General features: G+C 39.4%; 1 protein-coding gene across 4 annotated transcripts in view; it reads right to left on the bottom strand.

Moving 5' to 3' along the window:
• The window catches only part of FAM151B (family with sequence similarity 151 member B), a 56562-nt gene extending 35233 nt beyond the window's left edge, over positions 1–21329 (bottom strand). For 3 of the 4 annotated variants that reach the window (XR_012130359.1, XM_073234615.1, XM_036999905.2), the window contains exons 1-3: positions 21156–21329; positions 18971–19096; positions 2042–2207 (exon numbers count right to left, since the gene is read on the bottom strand). Coding sequence is in view for 3 of the 4 variants with exons in the window: in XM_073234615.1 (XP_073090716.1) it covers positions 2042–2207; positions 18971–19096; positions 21156–21180 (317 nt within the window). In the remaining variant the exon portion in view is untranslated. Of the gene's footprint in view, positions 1–2041; positions 2208–7353; positions 7503–18970; positions 19097–21155 lie in introns of those variants that run through there. The other variant, XM_073234619.1, reaches the window with a different exon arrangement.
• Positions 21330–25221: the final 3892 nt, after the last annotated feature.

Here is a 25221-nt window from a genome sequence, read left to right on the forward strand (position 1 = left end):
AAATATTTTAATTACCACTATTATACACGATAGTGATGCTACTTTTTCTTACCAGAAACTTAAACAAGAAGATCATAAAACCTTACTAAGGAAAATCAAACTTTTTGTTGTAGTTTTTATTTTCTGGAACTTGAGAGTATAATTATAAAACTCTTCCAGAAGGGTGTATGTGGCGGGAAAGCCATAACATTTTTGGAAGAAAAAAAAAAAAAAGACAATGGGTGAACTCCTAGCCTGGAAGACTCAAGATTATAAATACTACAAAATGATGCATCCCTCCCAATTAATCCGTAAATTCCATGTAATTCTAATTTAAAATACCAGTGGCCAATATTCTCAATTCTTCCATGTATTACTATTAAATTGACATAAGGTTCACCAAGATCATCATTTGAAGACAGAAGTCCTGACTAATTTACCACCTAAAATTCCTCTTTCATAGTATTTACTTAAATTCCTAGGAAAGAATACAAACTTAGCTTTTATAGAATAGGTATTTTTTCATATAAAGTTACTTGTAAGTCAAATTTCTGAATATCATACCTATTGTTTTATTAACTTAGCTTAGAAATTGGGGGATGACAAAATAATAATCATACTTAAAATTACAATAAACCATGTAAAATTATATTCTAAGGGAAAACTCCAGATAAAATTTTCAAATTACTAAGCAAAATAACTTTGGGTCACAACAAAAATTGGTAAAATTTGATTAATACGTCATTCAGCTACTCTAACAAAGGTAGCACAGAATTCTGGTTCAGAGTGTGATCTCTCTAACCAGGCTGGCAGCTCTCCTACCAACTAATCAGATCACAAGCAGGCTACACTCCCCTTTCCACCTCTGTTTCCTCATCAAGAAAATGAGGATAATAGCAATAACCTACCCCTTAAGATTTTTATGATGTAATGAATTAACACTTTCAATGCTCTTAGAACAGTGTCTGACACACAATAAGAGTTCATATAACTGTTAGTTAAATTCATTTCACCTTCAAATATCTTATGAACTAAAAACCTGCAAAATCCTTAATGGCTCAGTCCTTTTGTGGTAGCTGCTACTAGCATTTATGAATGAATAAGTTGATCTATCTGGTGAGGATACAAAGAATATATTAAAAAGGACAATTCAATGGGCAACAGTAAACATAAAAACACTGAAAACATGAAAAGGCAAAACAATCTAATACGTTAAGTCACAAAGCATTAAGATCAAATGCTTTATGAGAACACATTAAGAGAACACTGAACTGGCCCCAGGGAACCTGGTATCTGGTCCTCCCTCAGCTCTCAAGCTTTGCTGTTGTCCTAAGGTAAATCACTTAACCTTTCTGGAACTGCCTTTGCCAATAGAATGAAATAGAACCATTCACCACTCTAAAAGTTTTAAGACCTTAAAATAGGTCTGCCATTCACCAATAGAATAATGAGGCTTACTGGTATATTTAGCCCCATAGTAAGTGATTATAGAGTTAGCTTAGTAAGCCCTTCATGGGGCTTATGGTGAGCTTTTGTGATGTTAAAGCATATTCTTCACTTTACCTGTAATTTTTATACTGCCAAAAGAGCTCAAAAGTGAAATTTCTAATGATAGCCATGGAAGGAAATGATACTTAATTTTATTCTTCATTATCAGTGCTTCCAAATATTATTTTTAAGGAACTCTTTGGTTATCAAAGAATTCTACATAACTTCCCATACACAAATAAATTGAATTATATTTATAATGCATTAAATACCCCAACTCCTTCTCTCTACTTTTTAATGAAAGTAGCATTTTAGATTTACCATTCTATTATCACAATAATTATGATAAATTCCTTTAGAAAATTAACTTAATTTTAACATCAAAGGGTTTTGAAGAAACCATTTTAGCAAACAATTCAGTGGGTCTTAGTGGGCCCATTCCTGAAACATACTAGTTTGCAATTCTATTTTCAGTCAGTATAAAGTTAGTCAGGTGCAGATATATGAAGCTGTTAATCTTTTTCCCATTGTTATTTTGTAACAACTAGAAGACCAAACATGTTTGTACTAATACCTCTTAAAATCTAGCTTGATGCCTTTATTGCTTTTCATAACTTCAGTCAGCCATTCCTGTAAAGTATTATCACTGGTTGTTTCAGGAGGATGGGCCATGATTGGCTGACTACATTCAGATCCATCACCTGGAAGAAGGACGTCGGCCTCTATCATGTGAGCAGTACCTGTCCAAACAAAAGAGCTTAAGTTAATACTAACAAACACATACTGCAGGGGATCCCATGTCCTTCCTGAGTAAGATAAAAAGAAGGAAAGAAAACTAATATTTACTGAATAACTATTAAGTACTATGCTAGGCTTTTACATGTTGTCCATACTTTTTACAGTTGAGCACAGAGGCGGTGAAGAGTTGAAGCCTTTCCCTAGGTCACACAGGTCTTTAGCTGTTGTCATATGTTTAATTTTTTTCCTGGTACATAGCAGAATGAGTATACAAAGGGAGGCTTACTAAGTATTTGTTGAAGTTTCTGAGAATAAAGACAGTATTTTTATCTTCTCAGTTCTCAAATTAGAAACAAAAGATATTTATCACATATGTTCGAAATCCTATGTTACAGATTCAGTTCTTTGACTTAAAGCTTAGCTACTGTTTAAAAGTACACATTCCTGAAACAGGTAGTAAGCTTCACCAGTTGTGTGGTGTGAATGTTGTTAGCAGGCTGTGGTCGACTGCCTGCAAAGATGGTTGACAATTCCTCCCATGCACACATACCTCTCTCCTCACCTCTTCCATCTCCCTTTGAGTCTGGGCTGGCTTTGTGGCTTGCTGTGACCAACAGAAGGTAGTGGAAGGAAAACTGTCAGTTCTAGGCCTGATCCTCAAAAGGTCTGGCAGCTTCTGCTTTCATCCTCTTGAAAGCCAGCTGTCATGTAAAGAAATTCAGGCAGGACTACTGAAGACCCAGAGACCTCAAGGACAGAGAGAAGCTGCAGAGGAGGAAAACTAAGACTTCCCACCTAACAGAGCGCATTAAGGCCTCTGACATGTGAGTGAGGCCATTTTTTAATTTCCAGGCCCAGCTGAGCTCCCAGCTGAATGCAGCAACATAAGTGTCCCCAGCCTGTACCACGTAGAACAGAATAACTGCCAGCTGACCCACAAAATTGTGAAAAATAATAAATCATTGTTATTTTAAGCCTAATATTTAAGCACTAAATTTTGAAGCTACTTAATTATACAGCAATAGAAAACAAACAGAAATAGTTACCTAGAAGTGGGACATTGCTGTAACAAAAACCTGAAACATGTGCCACGAATGTTGGGATCTGGTGGACTCTAGGAATTCAGGTAGTGCACAGTTAATGGAAGTTGGAAGAGCAGTGAGGAAATCCTTATTGGAAGCTTAAGAACAGACCACTTGTTTTATATAGGAGTGAAGCTTTAGGCAACACTGTCACTTGTAGAAATTGGTAGAAGATAGAGAGGGTGCCTAGTGAATTTGTGGATTTGGCTAATGAGGTTTCTAGGCAGAATGTTGAAAGTGCCAACTGGCTACTTTTAGCTGCCTATGATAAAACCTGGGAAGAAAGAGTTGAGTTAAATAATTAGCTATTTGGATTTTAATATGCAGAGGAAAATATTTCCAACTCATGACTTATGCTGAGTTAGAAAGTAAAACCCACCCTTTCCAGCTAGCAAGATTCTCAAAGTAAGAATCTTGGCCAAAAGTCAAATCCAGGATGCAGCTAGTAACTATGGCATCAGGGTCAAGATCAAATAAATGATTCTAGTGTGTGTGAATTATAGTGCAACTACAAGACCCTTTGTTAAGAACGCAGAAAGATGGCACATTGGGTACTCACACAGCTAGATAAAAGAAATTCTAGAATCTTAATGATATTGTCCCACAGCATCTTAACTAGCAGACCAAAGTAGAGAGAGGCCTACTTTCAAGAGATTTGGGAATGAGGTTTTGGAATAAAAGAATGTTTGTAATTTGATATATAGAAAGCTCACTTCATTTTCAATGGAGCTGTATCCACATGGATCCAAAGGCACAAAGATAGTTCAAAATTAAAAGAGGTCTATAGACTCAAATTTCTATTGGCAGGAAATAGACTGAAGAAGCAACTCAGCTACAAATATGGGCCATTTTCCAACAAATACACGAAGAGATGTTCAACATCATTAATCTTTAGGGAAATGCAAATCTAAGCCACAATGAGATATCAAGTCACACACACTAGGATGGTTACAATGAAAAAGAAGACAATAACAAGTGTTATCAAGGATGTGGTGAAATTGGAAACCTCCTTCATTCTGCCTGTGGGAATGTAAAGATGCAGCTGTTTTAGAAAGTTTGGCACTGCCTCAAAAAAGTTTAAAAGTTATCACGTGACCTAGCAATTCCACTTCTAGACAGATATACAAGAGAACTAAAAACATCTATTCACACAAAAACTTGTACACAAATGTTCATAACAGCATTATTTATAGCAGCCAAGACATGGAAACAACCCTAAATGTCTATCAATTAATGAATAAACAAAACATGGTATAACCATACAATAAAATATTTTTCAGCCACAAAAAGGAATGAAGTACTGATTTATGCTACAGTATAGATGAATCTTGAAAACCTACTAAGTGAAAGAAGTCTGTCATAAAAGGCCACATATGAAGGAAAAGTACAAGGTGCTACCCTGAATTTTGATTATGGGGTCAGGAAAAGCCTCCTTGAGGAAGTGGCAATTCAGCTGATACCAAAAGATGTGTAAGAGGTTAGCCAGCAAAGTGCGTACAAAAGAGCATTTTAGGAAAGCATATTTATGAAGCCTGAGAAGGAACAGAGATTAGCCATGTGAGGAAGTGTAAGGCCAGCAAAGTTGGACTGTAAGAACTGTGAGCAGTGAGATTGGAGAAATAGGCCAGTTTATGTAGGACTTTTCAGGTTATTGAGATGGTCTGTTGAGGGGTTTGAGTTTGTTATCTCTGGTTCTTGTCCCTGCTGCAACAAAAAACTGAAGGGCAGAGACACAATAGTGAAGCAGAATTAAAGTTTTATTCAAATACACTCCAAAGGAGGAGCAGGTGAGAGTAAAGGTAGAAAAAGGCAGGTTTATTTGATTACACTTCAAGGAAGGAGTGGGCTAGAACCAAGATAGACAAAGGTAGGTTTACTTGAATAAAGCAGAGAAGGAAAAACAGGGGGAGGAAAGGGAAGCTCATTGAACTGCTGCTTGTCATAGAGCACAATCCCTTACCAACTCCTAAAGCCAGTGTCACCTGGCATCCAGTGTCCACTTGATTCTGCAGAGCAGAAACTAAGTCCCTACTACCCCAGGAGTTGGGGGAACTGCAGAACACTGTATGGCATGAGATTATGTTCTGAGAACTTCCTAAAGGCAAAGAAAAGAAATTTTTCAGGCAGGCTACGAAGGAGCATAATCATATAGCTACAGTTCCACCTGGGTCACCCAGGTGATGAAAACTTGCAAACCCAAATAAGAGCTCTTAGTAGCCCCTCCCTACTTATCTGGAGGACAGAGAAAGTGACACACTCAAAGAATGCACGCGTGGGCAACCTCAGAAGAGGAGGCGTGGCCAAAAGCTGGGATTCTGTCTTTCAGTGAGTTTCAAGGATGGGATAAAGGTAAAAGGTAGGGGAGCATAGGCTTGTCAGGCAGTCTCATGATAGACTCCAGTGACAGGCAATATGTCATTGGCTATAGTTAGTCCTCAAGGTAATTTTGTGAGACAAACTTTTTGTTCCTCTCTGTCTTGCCAGTGAGTTTCAGCCCCTGGCAAGTTTGCTATGGATTCAGTGTGACCAAAGAAAATGACAGCAAAACGTTCTTGGGGTGAAAGGGTTATACCCAACTTTATTTCCAGGTGGCAGGTCAGTCACTAAAATCCCATTCACTCAGAGCAAGTCTGCATGCAGCAAGCCGCTCTCTGCCTCTGGGCCCCTCTGTCCACACAGCCATCCTCTGGGCCCCTCTGTCCGCACAGCCATTCTCTGGGTCCCTCTGTCCACACAACCATCCTGCAAAGCCGTCCTCTGGGCGTTTCTACACAGTCGTCCTGCACAGCCATTCTCTGGGCATCTCTGCACAGTCGTCCCGCACAGCCGTCCTCCAGGCCTCTCTGCACGGTCGTCCCACACAGCTGTCCTCTGGGACTCTGTCCTTTGCTCTGCTCTCCTGCAGTCTTGCAGCCCATGCCACTGTGTCATGCCCAGAGCCCAGAGTCAACAGGCATGTATTGCCCACAGGTGTGCAGTGAGCTAGTCAACCATGGCCAGGTGAGAATCCTGGCCACAGGAACTCTCATTTTATCCACACTCTCCAAGACAGGGGCCACTCCCAAGCACTGGGAACATCAGTTAACACTGCTTGCCCTGCCTTAGGCTAAGTCGTTGGCTGATTACGAAAGAATATGTTAGGAATCTAACCCCCGCAACTCTCTACGCTTAGCCTCAAGATAAGTCCTTCTGGTTCCCACTATGCTATTCACATCTCAGCATTTTTAGGAAAATTAATTATGATGCTTGTCTCATATCTCTGCCCTATCTCACCTACATTGGCTAGAGTAAGTCTCAAGGTCGGCCCAGATTCAGAGCATATGGAATGAGCTCACATTGCAAAGGGCATGCATCCTTTCTGGCTCTCTGGCTTAATCTTATTAACTCCCTGAGTTCTTAGTGGGATTCACCCTCTTTTAATTGGGCTCATATCTGCCTTTCTGCCTAACAGCTCCACCCAGTCAGAAAACACAAACCAAAAAACTCTCTTAACCTCTGTGAAAGCAATAAAGACTGAGTGAAGAGGCCAAGCGTTTAGACAAAAATATCTCTTCCTGGAAATCAGAGTGGTGGAACTAAATGACTTCCCATTCAACAGTTATATTTAAGGATTTTAAATGGAAAATAATTCGAGGGTTTTGACCAAAAGAAGCCTGATTTATGTTTTAAAATGTCACTTTGGATGCTGGGTGGAAAATGAACTTGACAAGAGCAACAGTGGAAGGAGGGGAAACATTTTGGAGTGACTCATATACCTACTGGATGCTTATGGCTTACAAGTTAAAAGACATTCAGATTCAAGCTAATGAATTTATTATCAAAATGTAAGTAGAGGTTTGGAGGTAGGTGGCCTCCAGGTGTGTTGTAATAAGCAGCATAATATTATCAGGGTTTTTATGTCTCTTTTCTTTACTGTCCTCTGTGTTGTCTTCATCTTAAGGCTAATTTCTATTATGATTGTAACACAGCTGCAAATACCACCTGGGCTACATGCTTTAATAGTCAAATATTTCAGTTTTATGATAGAAAGTGTGGGTAAAATTACAGTATTTCCAGAATCTCTCACCTGGCTTTAGTGCATCTCCATATCAATAGGTGTTTCCAAGGGATGGAGAGAAATAGTCCATATCCATATCAATAGGCAATTACAATGTAAGCCAGGGCATGTCTGGACAGGCGAGGTTGGGTGGGGGCCCTTTTTCTGCAGCCAGGTCACTAGAGACATGGGAGAGCAGAAGTGGATGACTGCTTGTGAGCAATAAATGGATTTCTCCCACTTTATTTCTCCCTTTGACTGATTTTGGCTTCAAAGGTATTTTGCCCCAGCATTTTCCCCCAGAGTTACATCTGGGGGTATTCAGCAGGACCTCTGAAACTGAAATCTGTATACATGGGTGTGACCCTTGGGTAGGCTGCCTCTAGAGATGGTGGGGAGATGCCCAGAACACCCACTGTGGATGGTGGGGGAGAACCTGGTGGCTGCAGTGGTAGAGGGTGCAGCTTCACTCGGGAGACCCTTATCTGTGAGGCTTCCAATTGCGGAGACCCTAGTGGGGAATTGGTCTAGGGTAAAGCACCTCTTAGAGGGGTGGGGCCTTCCCCAGAATTGGAGAAGTGTAGGGATACCGGAAGTTGTAGATAAGCCCTCCGTGAGACAGAAGACTGCTTAGACGTCCCAAGTGGCCATGTAGCAGCTGGGATTTTGGGATGCCTTCTCCTCAAGATAGTGGAGAGAGTTATGGAGGAGGGAGAGGGTTATCAAGGAGAGAAAGAGACTTTGGGAAGAGACACACTTCGGCATTGCTTGAAGGAGCTGGGCTATGACCTATGGGATTCCCTTAAGAAAGAGAGACAGTTACTGAGAAGACAGGTTGTGTTCCTGGAAGATACGTTAGCAGCAGCAAGTGGGGAGACATCAGGAGAATCCATATTGCAGGAGGCCGTGCAGGAGAGGGAGAAAAAAGCAGTGCCTTCAGCCCTGGAGATAGTAGAGGAGACATGGGGAGAGGATGGGGTGTGTGGCCAAGGGCCAATCTGTTGCTGAGGCCATGACCTGAGGCACCAGCCTCTACCAAATGAAAGGCCCACCCAATAGAAACACAACAACCGCGGGCTCCTGTGGGGGGAGCTGCCCCCTCCCAGGCTGTGGAGCACTCCATGCTCCATCCCTATACCCAGGATGAGCTGGCGGACATGGGCATTTGTTTTTGACAGAAGCTGTCAGAACCTCTGGACCTCTGCCTACATGGCTTTTGCATCTCTGGGATATGGGGGTGTAAAACATTGTTATGTCAGGTTCTGAAATGGGTAGACTGGCTTCCCAGACTACTCACCCTTCCCTCTGGCAGTGGTTCCAAAGTGCCCATCACCTCAGAATCGGCTGCTTCTGGAATGGCTGACAGCAGCCATCAGGGCAGTTTGGCCTAATCAGGGTGATTTATCTTACCCACCCACTTGGCCACATGGAAGAAACCACAAATGATGCAGCTGTATCACTACATTGATGATATTATGCTCACATCTGATTCACTAGCAGATTTAGAAGGGGTAGTTCCTAGACTGCTACATCTACAGGAGACAGGATGGGCTGTGAATAGCACCAAAGTTCACAGACATAGTTTATCAGTAAAGTTCTTGGGGTTGTCTGGTCGGGTAAAACTAAAGTTATTCCTGAAGCAGTCACAGGCAAGGTCCAGGTTTTCCCTACCCCTACCACTGTGGCAGTATTACAAGAGTTTTTAGGTCTCTTGGGCTACTGGAGAGTGTTTGTCCCACACTTGGCACAAATTCCGAAGTCCTTATACTGGTTGGTATGAAAGGACATCAGGTGGGACTGGGATGAAACATGTGCAGCTGCTTTTACTGCAGCTAAGCAAGCAGTCAAGGCTATGTAGGCCTTGATTGTAATGGACTCATCAAGGCCCTGTGACCTAGATGTTCATGTAACCAAAGATGCTTTATGGATGGGGTCTTTGGCAGCAGCTTGAATGGACACACCAACCTATTGGATTCTGTTCACAACTATGGAAAGGAGCAGAGGTCTGCTACACCTTGATAAAGAAGCAACTGGCTACTGTTTACCACGCCTTGCTGGCTATAGAGCCCATCACCGGAACAGCTCCAACCAAGGTAATAACCACCTACCCCTTCCCAGGGGGTGTGGGAGACTAGACCCAAAGGCCACAGAGTGGCATGGCACAGAACACCTACACTGGCAAAATGGGGCACATATTTACAGCAGCATAGTGCCCTCTCTACTAGTTCCTTAAGTGGAGAACTCCAATGCTTATTGGGGCCAGTGACCTAGACCACTAGAAAGCAGGAATAACTTGCTTCTGAGCCATTGGTAGCCAAGTGTCCTTATTAGGAGGGAAAAGCCCCTATACCTGAAGATGCTTGGTATACAGATGGATCAAGCTTCTAATTTTATAAGATCCAGCAAAAATGATTGAACAAGTAAAAGATCAAGCAAACAGTAAAACAGCTTTTAGCAAAATAGGCAGGCAATCCATTTCTCTATCAGTGCAGTCATAAAGGAGCACATAGGTCTTGGAATTACTTGCTTAAGAATACTAGTCTCCAATTATTAACTCCATTCATTTCCCATGAGTAGAAAAAAAAATCACTAAATGGCAGTTTCAAGGTCTCAGGACCATGTAATCTTCCTGGAGGTCTCTGTTAAGTCTATGAAGGGACGTTACAGAAGTAGAAGCAAGAGATCCTGGTGCTTGGACTAGGATGATGACAGCAGAGGAGGAAAGATGTGGGCTAATTCAAAATGTATTTGGAAATAGAATTATAATGTTTAGATAACAGATCAGATGCAAGAAAAAAAGAAAACAGAGAACAGATGACTCCTAGACTTCTGGCTTAAGCATCTAGGTGGATTACGAAGCCATTTACTGAGTTAGGAAGATAGTAGGAAGTACAGGTTAGTAGACATAATTAAAAATTTCATTTTGAATAAAATATTTGATATGTATGTAAGCTCTCTAAGTAAAAACACCAAATAAGCAGTTGGACAGAATAATACAAGAGAGAGGGAGGCCTGGCCTTGAAGACATAGAGCGGAGAGCTGGCCAGCCACTCTCTCTCATTCTCCCATGATTCACCCTTGAATAGAAAGCTTCTAGAGGTCTGCTTTGCTTCTACTTTGGGAGACTGCCTGGGCACCGCAGGGAGAACCAGAGGAGGAAGTCTGCATTTCCAGATATATGTTCCCCCAGGTGCAGGAGACCCAGCTTGTGACCACAGCCAGACAGTGCCTTGCTTCTGAGCAGAGCAAAACAACTTTCAGCATTCCCCAACCTGTGATATCAAAAGGACTTTTTCTCATTATTGATTTTCCCCCAAGAAAAAGAGCAAAAGAAACGGGATCTAACTACTATTGGTTCAGCTATAATATCAATCTACCCAAAGACTAAGCAAAACAGATTTACTATTTTTTCCCAAACACCTACAGAAGAAAATCCCATATAGTTGCTATTTACACTCCAAGTAAAACTCAAAGATGTATGCTATAGAAATGAAGTTAAACTTTCTATTTTGCCTATACTGTTTATATGCTTTAATGCAGCAATTTATTGTATTTTTATTAATGAATTTAGTTGATGACAATCACATTATTCTAAAGATGTGAACAAAGGCACTTTTTTTTTTACTGCACTGTCATTGATATACAATCATACATTGGTCTCAAATATACAACACAGTGGTTCAACAGTTACCCATATTATTAAATCTTCACCCATATTAGTGCAGTTACTATCTGTCAACATAGGAAGATGTCACAGAATTACTGGCTATATTCTCCATGCTATACTACCATCTCTGTAACCAATTTATATTGTGATTATGAATTTTTGTGGCCCTTTATCCCTCTTACCCTCCAGACCCACCCACCTAACCCCTCTCCCATGATAACCACCAGTCACTTCTCAGTGTCTTTGAGTCTACTGCTCTTTTGTTCATTTTGTTTTGCTTTGTTTTTAGATTCCACGAATAACTGAAATCATATGGTATTTGTCTTTCTCCACCTGGCATATTTCACTTAGCATAATACCCTCTAGATCCATCCATGTTATTGCAAATGGCAGGATTTCTTTTTTCTTATGACTGAATAATATCCCATTGCAAATCTGTATCACCTTTTCTTTATCCATTCAACTATTGTGGACACTTAGGTTGCTTCCATATCTTGGCTATTGTAAATCATGTGGTGATAAACACAGGGATGCACATATCTTTTCAAATCAGGGATTTTGTTTTCTTCCAGGTAAATTTCTAGAAGTAGAAATTTCTGAGCAAATTATTGGGTCTAATGGTATTTCTATTTTTAGTTTTTTGAGGAACCTCCATACTGCTTTCCACAGCAACTGCACCAAATGACATTCCCACCAACAGTGTAGGAGGGTTCCCATTTCTCCACATCCTCAATAATACTTGTTATTTCTTGTCCTGTGGATAGTGGCCATTCTAACTGGTATGAGGTGGTATCTCCTTATGGTTTGGATATTAGCATTATGGAGCATCTTTTCCTTGTTGGCCATCTGTATTTCTTCTTTGGGGAAATGTCTGTTCTAGTCCTCTAACCATTTTCTAATCAGTTTATTTGTTTTTTGGTGTGGAGGCATATGAGATTTTTATATATTTTGGATGTTAACCCCTTATTGGATAATCATTTCCAAATATATTCTCCCACACTGTAGGTTGACTTTTTGTTCTGCTGATGGTGTCCTTTGATGTACAGAAGCCTTTTAGGTTGATGTAGTCATTTTTTATTCTGTTTCCCTTGCCCAAGGAGATGTGTCCAGGAAAAAAAATGCTGATACTTACATTCAAGAGATTTGTTGCCTATGCTTTTTTCTAAGAGTTTTATGGTTTCATGTCTTACATTCAGGTCTTTATCCATTTCAAGTTTACTTTTTGTGTATGGAGTAAGATAGTAATCTAGTTTCATCTCTTGCATGTAGTTGTCCAGTTTTCCCAACACCAGTTGTTGAAAAGACTGTCTTTTCCCCATTGTATATTCACAGCTCCTTTATCATATATTAATTGACCGTATAAGCATGGGTTTATATCTGGGCTCTCTTTTCTGTTCCACTGATCTATGGGTCGGTTCTTGCACCAGTATCATACTATTTTGATTACCATAGCTTTGTAGTATAGCTTGAAGTCAGGGAGCATAATAACCCCAGCTTTGTTCTTTCTCAGGATTGCTCTGGCTATTCAGGGTCTTTTGTGGTTCCATATAAATATTACAATTATTTGCTCTAGTTCATTGAAATATGCCACTGGTATTTTGATAGGGATTGCATGGAATCTGTAAATTGCTTTGGGATAGATTTCCATTTATTTGTGTCTTTAATTTCTCTCATGAGTATCTTACAGTTTTCAGAGTACATGTCTTTCACCTCCTTGGTTAGGTTTATTCCTAGATATTTTATTCATTTTGATGCAATTGTAAATGGAATTGTTTTCCTGATTTCTCTTTCTGCTAGTTGTTAGTACATAGCAACACAACAGATTCCTGGGTATTAATTTTGTATCCTGCAACTTTGCTGAATCCAGTTATTAGTTCTAATATTTTTTGATGGAGTCTTTAGAGTTTTCTATGTATATTATCACATCATCTGCAAATAATGACAGTTTAACTTCTTCCTTACCAATCTGGATGCCTTTTATTTCTTTGTGTCATCTGACTGCCATGGCTACCAGTAATATGTCGAATAAAACTGGTGAGAGTGAACATCCTTGTCTTGTTCCTTATCTTAGAGGAAAAGCTTTCAGCTTTTCACCATTGCGTATGATATTAGCTATGTGTCTGTCATATATGGTTTTTATTATGTTGAGGTATGTACGCTCTATACCCATTTTGTTGAGAGCTTTTATCATGAATGGATGTTGAATTTTGTCAAATGCTTTCACAGCATCTACTGAAATGACCATGTGGTTTTTGTCCTTCTTTTTGTTAATGTATCAGGTTGATTGATTTACAAATATTATATCATCCTTGCATCCCTGGAATAAATCCTACTTGATCATGATGAATCATCCTTTTGATGTATTTTTGGATTTGGTTTGCTAATATTCTGTTGAGGATCTTTGTATCTATGTTTATCAGGGATATTGGTCTATAATTTTATTTTTTCATAGTGTCTTTGTCTGGTTTTAGTATTAGAGTGAAGCTGGCCTCATAGAACATGTCTGGAGGTATTCCCTCTTCTACTTGTGGAATACATTAAGAAGAATGCATATTAGCTCTTCTTTAAATATTTGGTAGAAGTCAGCTGTGAAGCCATCTGGACTTTTCTTTGTTGGAAGTTTTTTAATCACCATTTCGATTTCATTGCTGGTAATCTGTCTTTTCAGAGTTTCTGTTTCTTCCTGGGTCAATCTTGGAAGCCTGTATTTTTCTAGGAATTTGTCCATTCCTTTAGGTTGTCCAATATATTGGCATATAATTTTTCATAGAATTCTGTAATAATTCTTTGTATTTCTGTGGTATCTGTTGTGACTGTTTCTTTTCCATTTCTGATTTTATTTGTGTACTCTCTTTATTTCTTGGTAAATCTGGCTAGGACTGTCTATTTTGTTTATTTTCTCAAAGGACCAGCTCTTGGTTCCATTGATTTTTTTCTTTATACTTTTATTCTTCTCAATTTTATTTATTTCTGCTCTGATCTTTATTATGTCCCTCCTTCTACTGACTTTGGTCTTCATTTGTTCTTCTCTTTCTAGTTTCTTTAATTGTGAGTTTAGACTGTTTATTTGGGGTTTTTCTTGTTTCTAGAGGTAGGCCTGCATTGCTATGTACTTCCCTCTTAGAACAGCCTTAGCATCATCCCACAAATTTTGATTGTTGTATTTTTCATTTGTCTCTGTATTTTTGTTTTGATTTGGTCATTGATCCATTGATTATTTTAGAAGCATAGTGTTTAGCCTTAATGTGTTTGTATATTTTGTTCTCTTTGTGTATTTCTAGTTTTATACCATTGTGGTCTGAGAAGTTACTTGATATAATTTCAATCTTTTTAAATTTATTTAGGCTCTTTTTGTAGCCTATACTTGGATCTATTCTGCAGAGCATCCCATGTATACTTGAGAAAAATGTGTACCCTGCTGCTTTTGGGTGAAATGTTCTATAGATACCTGTTCAGTCCATCTGATCTAAATGTTGTTCAGTGCCTCTGTGTCCTTATTTATTTTCTATCTAGTTGATATATTGATGTGGACAGTGTATTAAAGTCTCCTAAAATGAATGAGTTGCAATCTATATCCCCCTTAATTCTGTTAGTATTTGTTATACATATTTAGGTGCTGCTTTATTGGGTACATGGACATTTACAATGGTTATATCCTCTTGCTGGACTGACCCCTTTAACATCATGTAATGTTCTTCTTTGTCTCTGTTACTTCCTTTGTTTTGAAGCCTATTTAGTCTAAGTACTGCTACTCCTATTTCCTGTTATTTGCATGAAATATCCTTTTCCATCCCTTCACTTTCAGTGTCTGCATGTCTTTGGGTCTGAAATGAGACTCATACAGGCAGCATATAGATGGGTCTTGTTTTTTTATCCATTCTGCTACCCTGTGTCCTTTAATTGGTGCATTAAGTCCAAGGTAATTACTGATAGGTATGTACTTATTGCCATTTTATTGTTTCCTGGTTGTTTTCATAGTTCCTCTCTGTTCCTTTCTTCCTCTCTTATACTTCGTTATTTGACGGATTTCTTTAGTGTTGTGATTGATTTCTCTTTTTAAATTTTTTGTGTATCTACTGTAAGATTTTGGTTTGTGGTTACCCTAAAGTTCATGGATAGTTTCCTAACTATATAACAGTCTATATTAAGTTGATGATTGCACTATTTCAAACACAATCTAAAAGTATTTTTTCTTCTTCTTCCTCCTCCACACTCCATATATTAGATGTCATAATCTGCATTTTTTATGTATCCCTTGACTGATTTTGTGTATAGTTGGTTTTACTACTTTTGTTTTAATTTCATACTTGCTTGGTAAGCAGTTGGTTTACTACCATTACTGTGGGTTTATTTCTACTAGTGAAAACTATTTAGCCTTAGGAACATTCCCATATATAGAAGTCCCTTTAGCATATCCTTTAATGCTGGTTTAGTGGTTATAAATTCCTTCAGGCTTCATTTATCTGTGAAATGTTTAATCTCTCTTTTATATCTGAATAATAATCTTTCTGGGTAGAGGATTCTTGGTTGAAGGTCTTTCTGTTTCAATACATTAAATATCTCATGCCACTCCCTTCTGGCCTTTAAAGTTTTTGCTGAGAAGTCTGCTGATAGCCTGATGGAGTTTCCCTTATAAGTAACCTTTTTTCTCTCTCTGGCTACTTTCAATACTCTCTCTTTATCCTTAATCTTTGTCATTTTAATTATTATGTCTTGGTGGTATTTTCCTGGGGTTCCTTTTATTAGGAGCTCTCTGTGCTTCCATGACTTAATGTCTTGTTCCCCAGACTGGGTAAGATTTCAATAGTTATTTCCTCAAGGAGATTTTCTATTGCTTTGTCTCTCTCTTCTCCTTCTGGTACCCCTATCATTTGAATATTGTTTTGTTTGGAGTTGTCACATAGCTCTCTTAGCATTCTTTAATTCCTAGAGATTCTTTTTTCTCTCTGTTCCTCCCTTTGGTTGTGTTCCTGTTCCCTAATTTCCACCTCATTGATTGTCTTCTCTACTTGCAGCAATCTACTATTCATTTCCTCCATTGTATACTTCACTTGTTACTATACTCTTCAGCTCTGAGTGGCTCTTTTTCAGCTCTTGTTTCTCTTTGTTGAAGTCCTTCCTGAAATTTTCAACAGTTTTCCACAAATCATAACAGTGAGCATATTTATGACTGTTCCTTTGAAATCTTTATCATGAAGACTGGGGATCTTCATTTCATTTAGCCCTGTTCTGGTTTCTTATCCTGTAGTCAATTTAGTCTGTATTCCTCTGCCTCCTTATTTTGTCAGGGTTTCTGTGTTTCTTCTTTGTAGTAGATGGATCTGCTATGCTTCCTTCCTGGTCTAGAGAGGAACAGCCTTATGAAAAAGGTGTCCTGTGGTGCCGAGAAACTCAAGACTTAACTCCCCAGTGCTTGGTTCTCCTTTGGGATGGAGGCCCAGTTGCTGTTGGTGGGCTATGGGTGGGGCCAGCTTCCTGCCTGTATACTGGAAGAGGTCTCTTAGTCTGCTGAAGATGGCAGTTTGCCTCATCTGGTCCTTTGTGAGCAAAGCAGCAGCGCTTCTGCTGGGATCTTCTGCTTATGGGAAGGGCCACCCTCTGCCCTCTCTACAGCAATGGCAGGTCTGGCTGGGTTCACGGGGTGGGCAGGGCAAGGGCACAGCAGCATGTTGAGCAGTTGCACAGTGGGGGTAAGTCACATGTAGGCACACACTGGTGGCAGTGAGGTGTACTGTACTGTACTGTACTGGGCTTGGCCACCAAGAGGAGAAAGGAGTGCTCAGAGCTGGCTCTTGCAGGCACCTCTCTTTTGGGCTGACGCAGGGCAGAGAAATCTGGGAAAGCCTCCCTCTTCCTAGGCTGCAAAGTCTGATGCTGCTGAGCTGAGTGGGCTGGCATGCTGGGGATGCACAGGGAAGTGCCTTGGGGCTGAGCCACTAAAGGGGAATGGAGCATCTGGAGCTCCCAAGAGTGCTTGGCCTGTTGGGCTGAGGGAGGGCTGGAGAGGCATGTCCACCTGCCCTTTCTCCTGCAGAGACAGATCCATCCAACCCTTGCCCCTCTGGCACCCCTCCTGCTGCTGGCAAACCTTTCAAACTGCCACCTCTGTTTTGGGTCTCAACAGGACCATCAGAGCATGCCTGTCCTCCATAAGCAGCTGGAGTCTCAGCCTTCCAGAGTGTTCCAACTCTCCCTGGTGTCCAGCTTGTTAATCACCAGAACCCAATGCAATGTGGACTTGTGTTTCCAGAACTCCAGGGCCAGTTCCTGAAAACACTGGGGAGTCTTAAAGATAAATGGGTGTTTTTTCATGTAAATGAGAGACTTCTGGATCACATCCAAGGGCAGGGACTAGAGGATGAATCAACCAATGACTAATAATTTAGTCAATCATGACTATGCAATGAAGCCCTCACAAAAAACCCTAAAAGCTTATCTTTCTCTTGGATCCTGCTCCTCTGTTAAAGAAAGCACTTCCAGAATGCCTCCACATGCCACCAGTCCAGGCCCTAAGCTCCAAGAGGATAGAAGCTCCTTTATTTGCCCTATGTATCTCTTCATCTGGCTATTAACTTGTATCCTTTACTAAAATGATCAATGTAAGTGTTTTCCTGAGTTCTATGAGCTGTTCTAGCAAATTAATCGAACCTAAGGCGGAGGTCATTGGAACCTCCAATCTGTAGCCAGTAGGTCAGAAGCACAGGTAACAGCCTAGGGCTTGCAACCTGCACCTGGAGTCGGGGGTGGAGGACAGTTTCTAGGACAGAGCCCTTAACCTGGGGAATCTGGTGCACTCTCCAGGAAGAGAGCATCAGAATTGAGTTGAGTTCTCAGACAACTTGCTGGTGTTCGAGAATCATTTGTTGTTATTTGTGGGATGACCTCCTCCCACACACTTATGCACAGTGGAAATGGGTACAGGAACTCCAGTGGAGTTATACTACTATTACTGCTATGTATAATACTATTATTGTTATTGTATATGAAAGAACACATAACAAAGATTAAAAGTATCCACATGTGATTATGTTATTTCTAGGCATGAAACTTTTGCATATACTATTACAAACTGAAATTTTTAGGATATTTTCCAACTTTTTAGTTACTGTTTCAGACAAATTAAATTTATTTTCTATTTTGACTTTGTATACTGAAATTTCCTAAATTTACCTATGACTACAATTACTTGCCTGTACAATCTTTTTGATTTTCTATACATACAACCATTTTGTCTGTAAATAAGTTTTGTTTCTTCCTTTTCCCTATTTTTAAAAATTGAGCTATAATTCACAAACTACAAAATTTTCCCTTTTGTAATGTATCGTTCAGTGCTTTTTAGGATATTCAGAAGGTTGTGCAGCCATCATCATTACCTAATTTCAGAAAAACTTCATCATCCCCCAAATGGATATACTATGCTGTACCCATTAGCATTCACTTATTCCCTACTCCCACCAGCTCCTGCAGTTGTTAATCAACTTTTTCTTAAAGCACTGCTTTTTCCTAGAATTCATTTTTAATCACTGTGTAGTTATTATGTACTAGGTACTATTTTAGGTATTAGGGATTCAATATGAAACAAGACAAAGTTCTCCCCTTTGAGGAGCAAAGAAAAGCAACTTAAAACAGTACCTTTACAATAAAATACTTATTCAGATATATTATCCAGATACATAATTGTGAGGGATGCAAATTTTTACAATAAAACATGGTACTTTGACAGAGAAGACAAGTAGTGACTCCAGCATCTTACTACACTGGTGGACAGTGACTTCAATGGGATATGGGGGGGACTTGATGATATAGGTGAATGCAGTAACATTGTTCTTCATGTGAAACCTTCATAAGAGTGTATATCAACGATACCTTAATAAAAAAAAAACATGATGCTTTGAAGAATTTTCCTTGTTGGACCACGTTATTTCAAGCTATGCTTCAGCACTCCGGTGACATGCTGTCCTACAAGTCACCCTTACTTACTGTTCAGTGCTTCATTCACTTGTGCCTTGTGGTTAGCTGCATGACACCAGATGATCTGGGCACCATCTTCTGTTGTGATCTGGCTATTTCTCAGAAAATATTCCAATATATTTTCACTCCAAGATCCTAAAATAACAGCATTTATATTTAGAAGAACTATTTTTTAAGGGTAAACATTTTTTAATACAAAATTTAAACTGAAAAAACAAGTCAACAAAGTTGTCTAATGGAACTACTTATGTTCATGTAAAAGATAACCTCCTATAGCCTCCTGGAGCAGAACTACCTGGCTTAAAACACTTCTAACTCTGCTGTCAAACAACAGAGGCACACAAATTAAGGGCTTGCAAAAGCTGTGTAATGAAAAGCTAAAATAAAAGCTGGCCCTTTGTCTGCATTTCCCACCCCCATCTAATTCCCAAAGAGGAATCAGACTGATCAAAACTACTTCCCATTTGATCCATTGAAATCATGGATCAGTTAAATGTCAACATTCCTTCATTTCAACCACGACCTCAAAGAGCAATATTCCTCCCCTGTCACTACTCCTTTCCAATATCATACTGGAAGTACTAGCTAATGCATTAAGACACAAAAAGATATTAGAAGTATATACAGATTGGGAAAAAAGAAATAAAACTGTCTGTGTTCATAGATGACATGTCTATGTAGAAAATTCTAAAAAATCAACACAAAAACTCCTGGAATTAATAATTATAGCAAGATTGAGGATATAAGATTAATATACCAAAGCTAATCAATTTCCTATTTACCAGCAATGAATAGCTGGAATTTGAAATGGAAAACACAATGCCATTTACATTAGCACCCAAAGAAACCAAAATACTTAGGTATAAACCTAACAAAATATGTATAACATCTATACAAGGAAAACTACAAAACTATGATTAATGAAATCAAAGAAGAACTTAAGTGGACAGGAAGACTCACTATTATCAAGACATCAGTTCTTCCCAAACAAACAACCTGATTAAAAAATGGTCAAAGACTGTCAGAGATACCTGACCAAAGAGGACAGATGGCAAGCATATGAAAAAGATGCTCTACATCATATGTCATCAGGAAAACACAAATTAAAACAACAGTGAGGTATACCACCTATTAAAATGGCCAAAATCCAGAACACTGATAACATCAAATACTGGGAGAATGTGCAGCAACAGGCACTCATTCACTGTTGATGGGAATGCGAATTGGTACAGCCACTTTAAAAGATAGTTTGGCATGTTCTTACAAAACTAAACATACCGTTAGCATATAATCCAGCAATCATGTTCTTTAATATTTAGCCAAAGCAGTTGAAAACTCATGTCCACACAAACACCTGCACACGGATGTTTACAGCAGCTTTATTTATAATTGCCCAAACTTGGAAGCCATCAAGATGTCCTTCAGTAGGCAAATGGATAAACTATGGTACAGCCAGACAAGGGAATATTATTCAGTGCTAAAACGAAATGAGCTATCAGGCCATGAAAAGACATCAAGGAAACTTAAATGCGTATTACTAAGTGAAAAGAAGCCAAATCTGAAAAGGCTACATACTGTGTGATTTCAAGTATATGACACTGGAAAAGGCAAAATTTTGGAGACCGTAAAATCAGTGGTTGTCAGGGATTGGAGTGGGGATGGGATATGAACTGGTGGAGCACAGAGGATTTCCCAGCAGTGAAATTACTCTGATGCCATAATGATGGACACATGTCATTAAGCATTTTTCCAAACTCACAGAACATACACCACCAAGAGTGAACCCTAAAATAAACTAGGGACTTTGGATTATGATGTGTCAGTGTAGGTTTATAATTTCAACAAGTGTACCTACCATTCTGGTGGGATAGGGGGTATATGGAGAATCTCTATCTTCTGCTCAATTTTCCTATGAACATAATACTGCTCTAAGAAATCCTTTTTTAAAAGGTGCAACATTCTTGCCATCCTTGGCCGCCCTAAACGCTTTTCTCTTAGCGCCCATGCCTGGAATCAAAGTTCTAGGTTGGTGCCCGCTGAGAATGCGAACCCAGAGGATCCCCAAAAGGGACAGGTGCTACCAGAGGAGTCTTTCAAAACGCCCGAAACTACCTGCACGAGGCCGAAGAAGTGCCCCACCACGAGCCAAACGTGCGGACAAGGTCCCCGAGCAGAGCCGGGGAAGGGCGCTTACCAGGGCCGCCAGCGGTCGCTGTCATGGTGACGGACGGCCGCAGCCCGCGCAGGCGCTGAGCGGTGGGCACCGCAGCTGATTCTTCACAGGTAGTGTAGAAACCCGGCTCAGAAGAAGACAGCAAGAGTGTAGACAAGTCTCGGGCCGCTGCGGGGCGGAGCTTCCGTCAAGCGGTGCGCACGCGCAGAGGCTGAGGCTCGGTTTCGCTCTTGCGCAGCGTCCGCCGGGCGCGTCTGCCCTCAGAACGTCGCGCGAATTGCTCTTCCGGGAATTAGTCAGAAAACTGGTAATTCTTGCGAAGAGCGCCGCGTCAGGGAAAACAGCAACGGATGAAACGCCAAGATTGAAAGCAGTTGCTGGTGTGGGGTACGGATTTTCCAAAATTGGATATATTTTCTTTTTAATTTAGTAACATTGTCAAATGACATGGAATCATTTCTGCACAGAAATGAGTGTTTCTGCATAACGATACTGAACTGATAACTTGGAAGTCTTCTGCCCACCTCTTTCTCTACCAGAGTTCATTCAGAAAATACTCCTGGCAGCTGAATTCTCCCACCCGTTGCTTTCTTTGCCCTCCTTAACTCCTTTCTGCAGCCAAGCTGGGGCTGGAAAGAAGCGCCAGTGGAGTCAGAATGATTTGAATGCGCAACATAGCACTACCTTTTTCGGCTTCTGTGACTCTAGTACGACTCAGACTGTCAATTGTAAAATTAGGATAACAGTACACCACTGGCACTTAATACAAATGGCAGCCTTTCTCGCCGGCCCCTTCAGACTTCAATATATTTGAGTCTTTACAGACTTGGGTTGTAGTTGTTTCAGCTTGTCTTCAGTCAGGCTTCCGTATTCTTCTGGCAGTTCTCTAGCTCAATCAAAAAGATTTGGAGACTTTCGGAAAACAAAATTTAATGACTGCCGTGGCCTTTAAAAAAGGTTTTTATTTGATTGACTTGCATTTGATTTCATTTCCTGAATGATAAAAAAAAGTTATACATTCCCTGTATTCATAGAGTTGTGCAACCAGCAGTACAATCAGCTTTGGAGTATTTTCATCACCCGAAAGCACTCACCATTTCCTTCCCAACCCTGCACAACCACCAACCTACTTGCTGTTTCTATAGATTTGCATATTCTCGACATTTCATCAAAATAAAATCATACAATATATAGTCTTTTATGACTATAGGCTTCTTATACTTGCATAGTGTTTTCAAGTACTTTATTTTTTATGGCGAAACAAAATTCCATTGTTTGCATATACATTTTATTTGTCCATTCATCAATTGATTGGTATTTGCATTGCATTTCTATTTACATTGTTCCCATTTTTTGAATAATGCTGCTATAAACATTCATGTAAAAATTCTGTGTGAAAGTATGTGGACTTATTTCTCATGGGTATACATGGGAGTGGAATTGCTGGTTCATATGGTAACTGTGTTTTAACAGTTTTAAAAAGCTGCTACGCCATTTTACATTCCCACCAGCATTGTATGAGGGTTCCAATTTCTGCACATCATCACCAACACGTTACCTGTTTATTTTTATTAAGCCATTTAAATGGGTATGAAGTAGTATCCCATTATGGCCTTGATTGCATTTCTCTAGAGACTAATCATATTGAGCAAATTTTCAAGTGCATATTGGTTATTTATATTTTTTCTTTGGTGAAATATCTATTCTAATAGTTTGCTTTTTTAATTGGATTATTTGTGGCTTTTTTGTGAGTTGTAAACATTTTTATGAAGTCTGACTACAAGTCACTTAACAGATTACATGATTTGAAATATTTTCTCCCATTTTGTAGGTTGTCTTCACTTTCTTGATGGTCTCATTTGCAGTTCAAAACTTTTTATGGCCTGCTGACTGGCAATGTCAGGTCAATATTTGCATATATTTTACAGTAATTGACTCAATTAAAATAACTCTTCACTATCTATTTTTTAGAGCTGCATACAAGTATATGTGGTATGAAATGATGACATCTGAGTGTGGGTAAAATTATAATATTTCCAGAATCTCCCACCTGGCTTTAGTGCAGTTCCATATCAACAGGTGTTTCCAAGGGGTGGAGAGAAGTAGTCCATCTCCATATCAGTGGGTAATTACGTGGGCAAGTGAGGGTTTATCTGGACCCAAGAGGTTGGGGCGAGTAAGCAATAAATGGGTTTTAAACTTTATTTCTCCCTTTGATTGATTTCAGCTTCAAAGGTATTTTGCCCTGGGATTTTCCCCCGTAGTTACAGAGATTTGCTTGAAAATAGTCCAGCAAAGAAATAAAGGGATACAGCAAAAGTGGAAAGTCTTAATTGTTGAATTTGAGGATTGTTGTAGGATGGACACATGGAGTTTCATCATACTATTCTACTTTTGTTTGGAAATTTTTATAGCAAGTATGTGTCTAATTTTTTTTTGACATGAAGGGTTTCTTATGTTAAGGATACATGGTGCATTGAGGAAAGAATAACATATACAGAGCCTTAAGAGATTAGAATGTGGAAAACTGGCATTGAACTGAAGAGTTTGGAGCTGCTTTGGATGGCATATATAAATAGGAATAAATAGTGTAATGTTAGTTCTGATTAATGCAATCTGGGTAGAGGTAGTGAGATTAGAAGAATGGAATAAAATGAGGCCACCTGGGAAGCATGACCTTTGATTCAGTATATGTAACTCATTTTTGAGTAATTGTATAGCCAGCCTTAGAATTATTTTTCACTTAAACATATATATATATATATAAACTCATTGTATATGTTAGTTTATATAATTAATGTATAGATATATATTTATAAATCATATTAAATATCTATCTTTTATCATTGTCTTGCCAATGGGTCTCAGCCCCGGGCAAGTTCAATGTGACCAAAGAAAATGACAGCAAAACATTCTTGGAATGAGGGTTATACCCAACTTTTTTTCCAGGTGGCAGGTTAGTCACTAAAATCTCGTTCACTCAGACCGAGTCTGTATTCAGCAAGCCAGTCTCTGCCTCTGGACCCCTCTGTCCGCACAGCTGTCCTCTGGGCCTCTGTCCTTGATGCTGCCACCACTCCAGCCTCTGCTCTGCTCTCCTGCAGCCTTGCAGCCCTGCCACCAGTCGTGCACAGAGCACTGGGCGGAGCTCTTTTATATAGAGTCAACAGCCATGTATTGCCCACACGTGTGCAGTGAGCTAGTCAACCAGGGCCAGGTGAGAATCCTGGCCACAGGAACTCTCATTTTATCCACAGTAATTTTCTGGTCTCTATTTTTTTGTTGACATATTTTCTACCAGACCAATCATTAATTTTCCTATCTATAAAACAGTCTGTTTTTGTAATCTGGTTGCCTCTAATTTCTTTTTAAATATGCCAACATTGATAACTTCTATATGTGTTGATACTTGTCTTGGGTTTATTCTGCATTTCAGCAGACATTTTCCTACCAAAAGATGCCTTGTTATTGTGAACACCTAGGGATCTCACTAATTATAAATTCCCTAAATTGTCATGAAAAAAATAATAATGTATTTCAATGAATTTTTAATGGCCTTCAAGGTTGAAGTTAGTCAACTTCATAGGGTTTTGAGAATTGCAATATTGTATTTCTTGGTTCCTATTAGCTGCTTAAAATTTTTTTGTCTTTAGCAAATCAGGCATTAATTATCACTACCCACCCGATTAGCTGTGTTTTCTTACAGTGTTGAGTGAATCAAAAAAAATCATAAAAATCCCAGATTCATGGGATTAAAAATGAACCTTAGACATGACCTAGCACATGAACATTGGGCATAAGTGAGAATGGCATCAATCAGAAGGTGACTAGCATTCTAGTTTTAGCTCTGTGATCCCCAGTTTAATAAGTAGTCACCCTGTCCTAGAATTAAGATTTCATTTTCATCATTAGCATAAGCAGGGACACTAGATGAGAAGATCTTTATACTTCCTTCTGGCTCTGAAATTACAAGCAGAGCCATCAAAATTCTGCATAAGTTAATACAGCTTACTTCTTTTTTTGGAGAGTTCTAAGTGCCAGAAAGGTTTTCCTTAAATTCTAATTCATTTAGTTTCACTATGTGTGG

Source organism: Manis javanica, chromosome 1, assembly GCF_040802235.1.
Source record: "Manis javanica isolate MJ-LG chromosome 1, MJ_LKY, whole genome shotgun sequence".
Classification (NCBI taxonomy): Eukaryota; Metazoa; Chordata; class Mammalia; order Pholidota; family Manidae; genus Manis; species Manis javanica.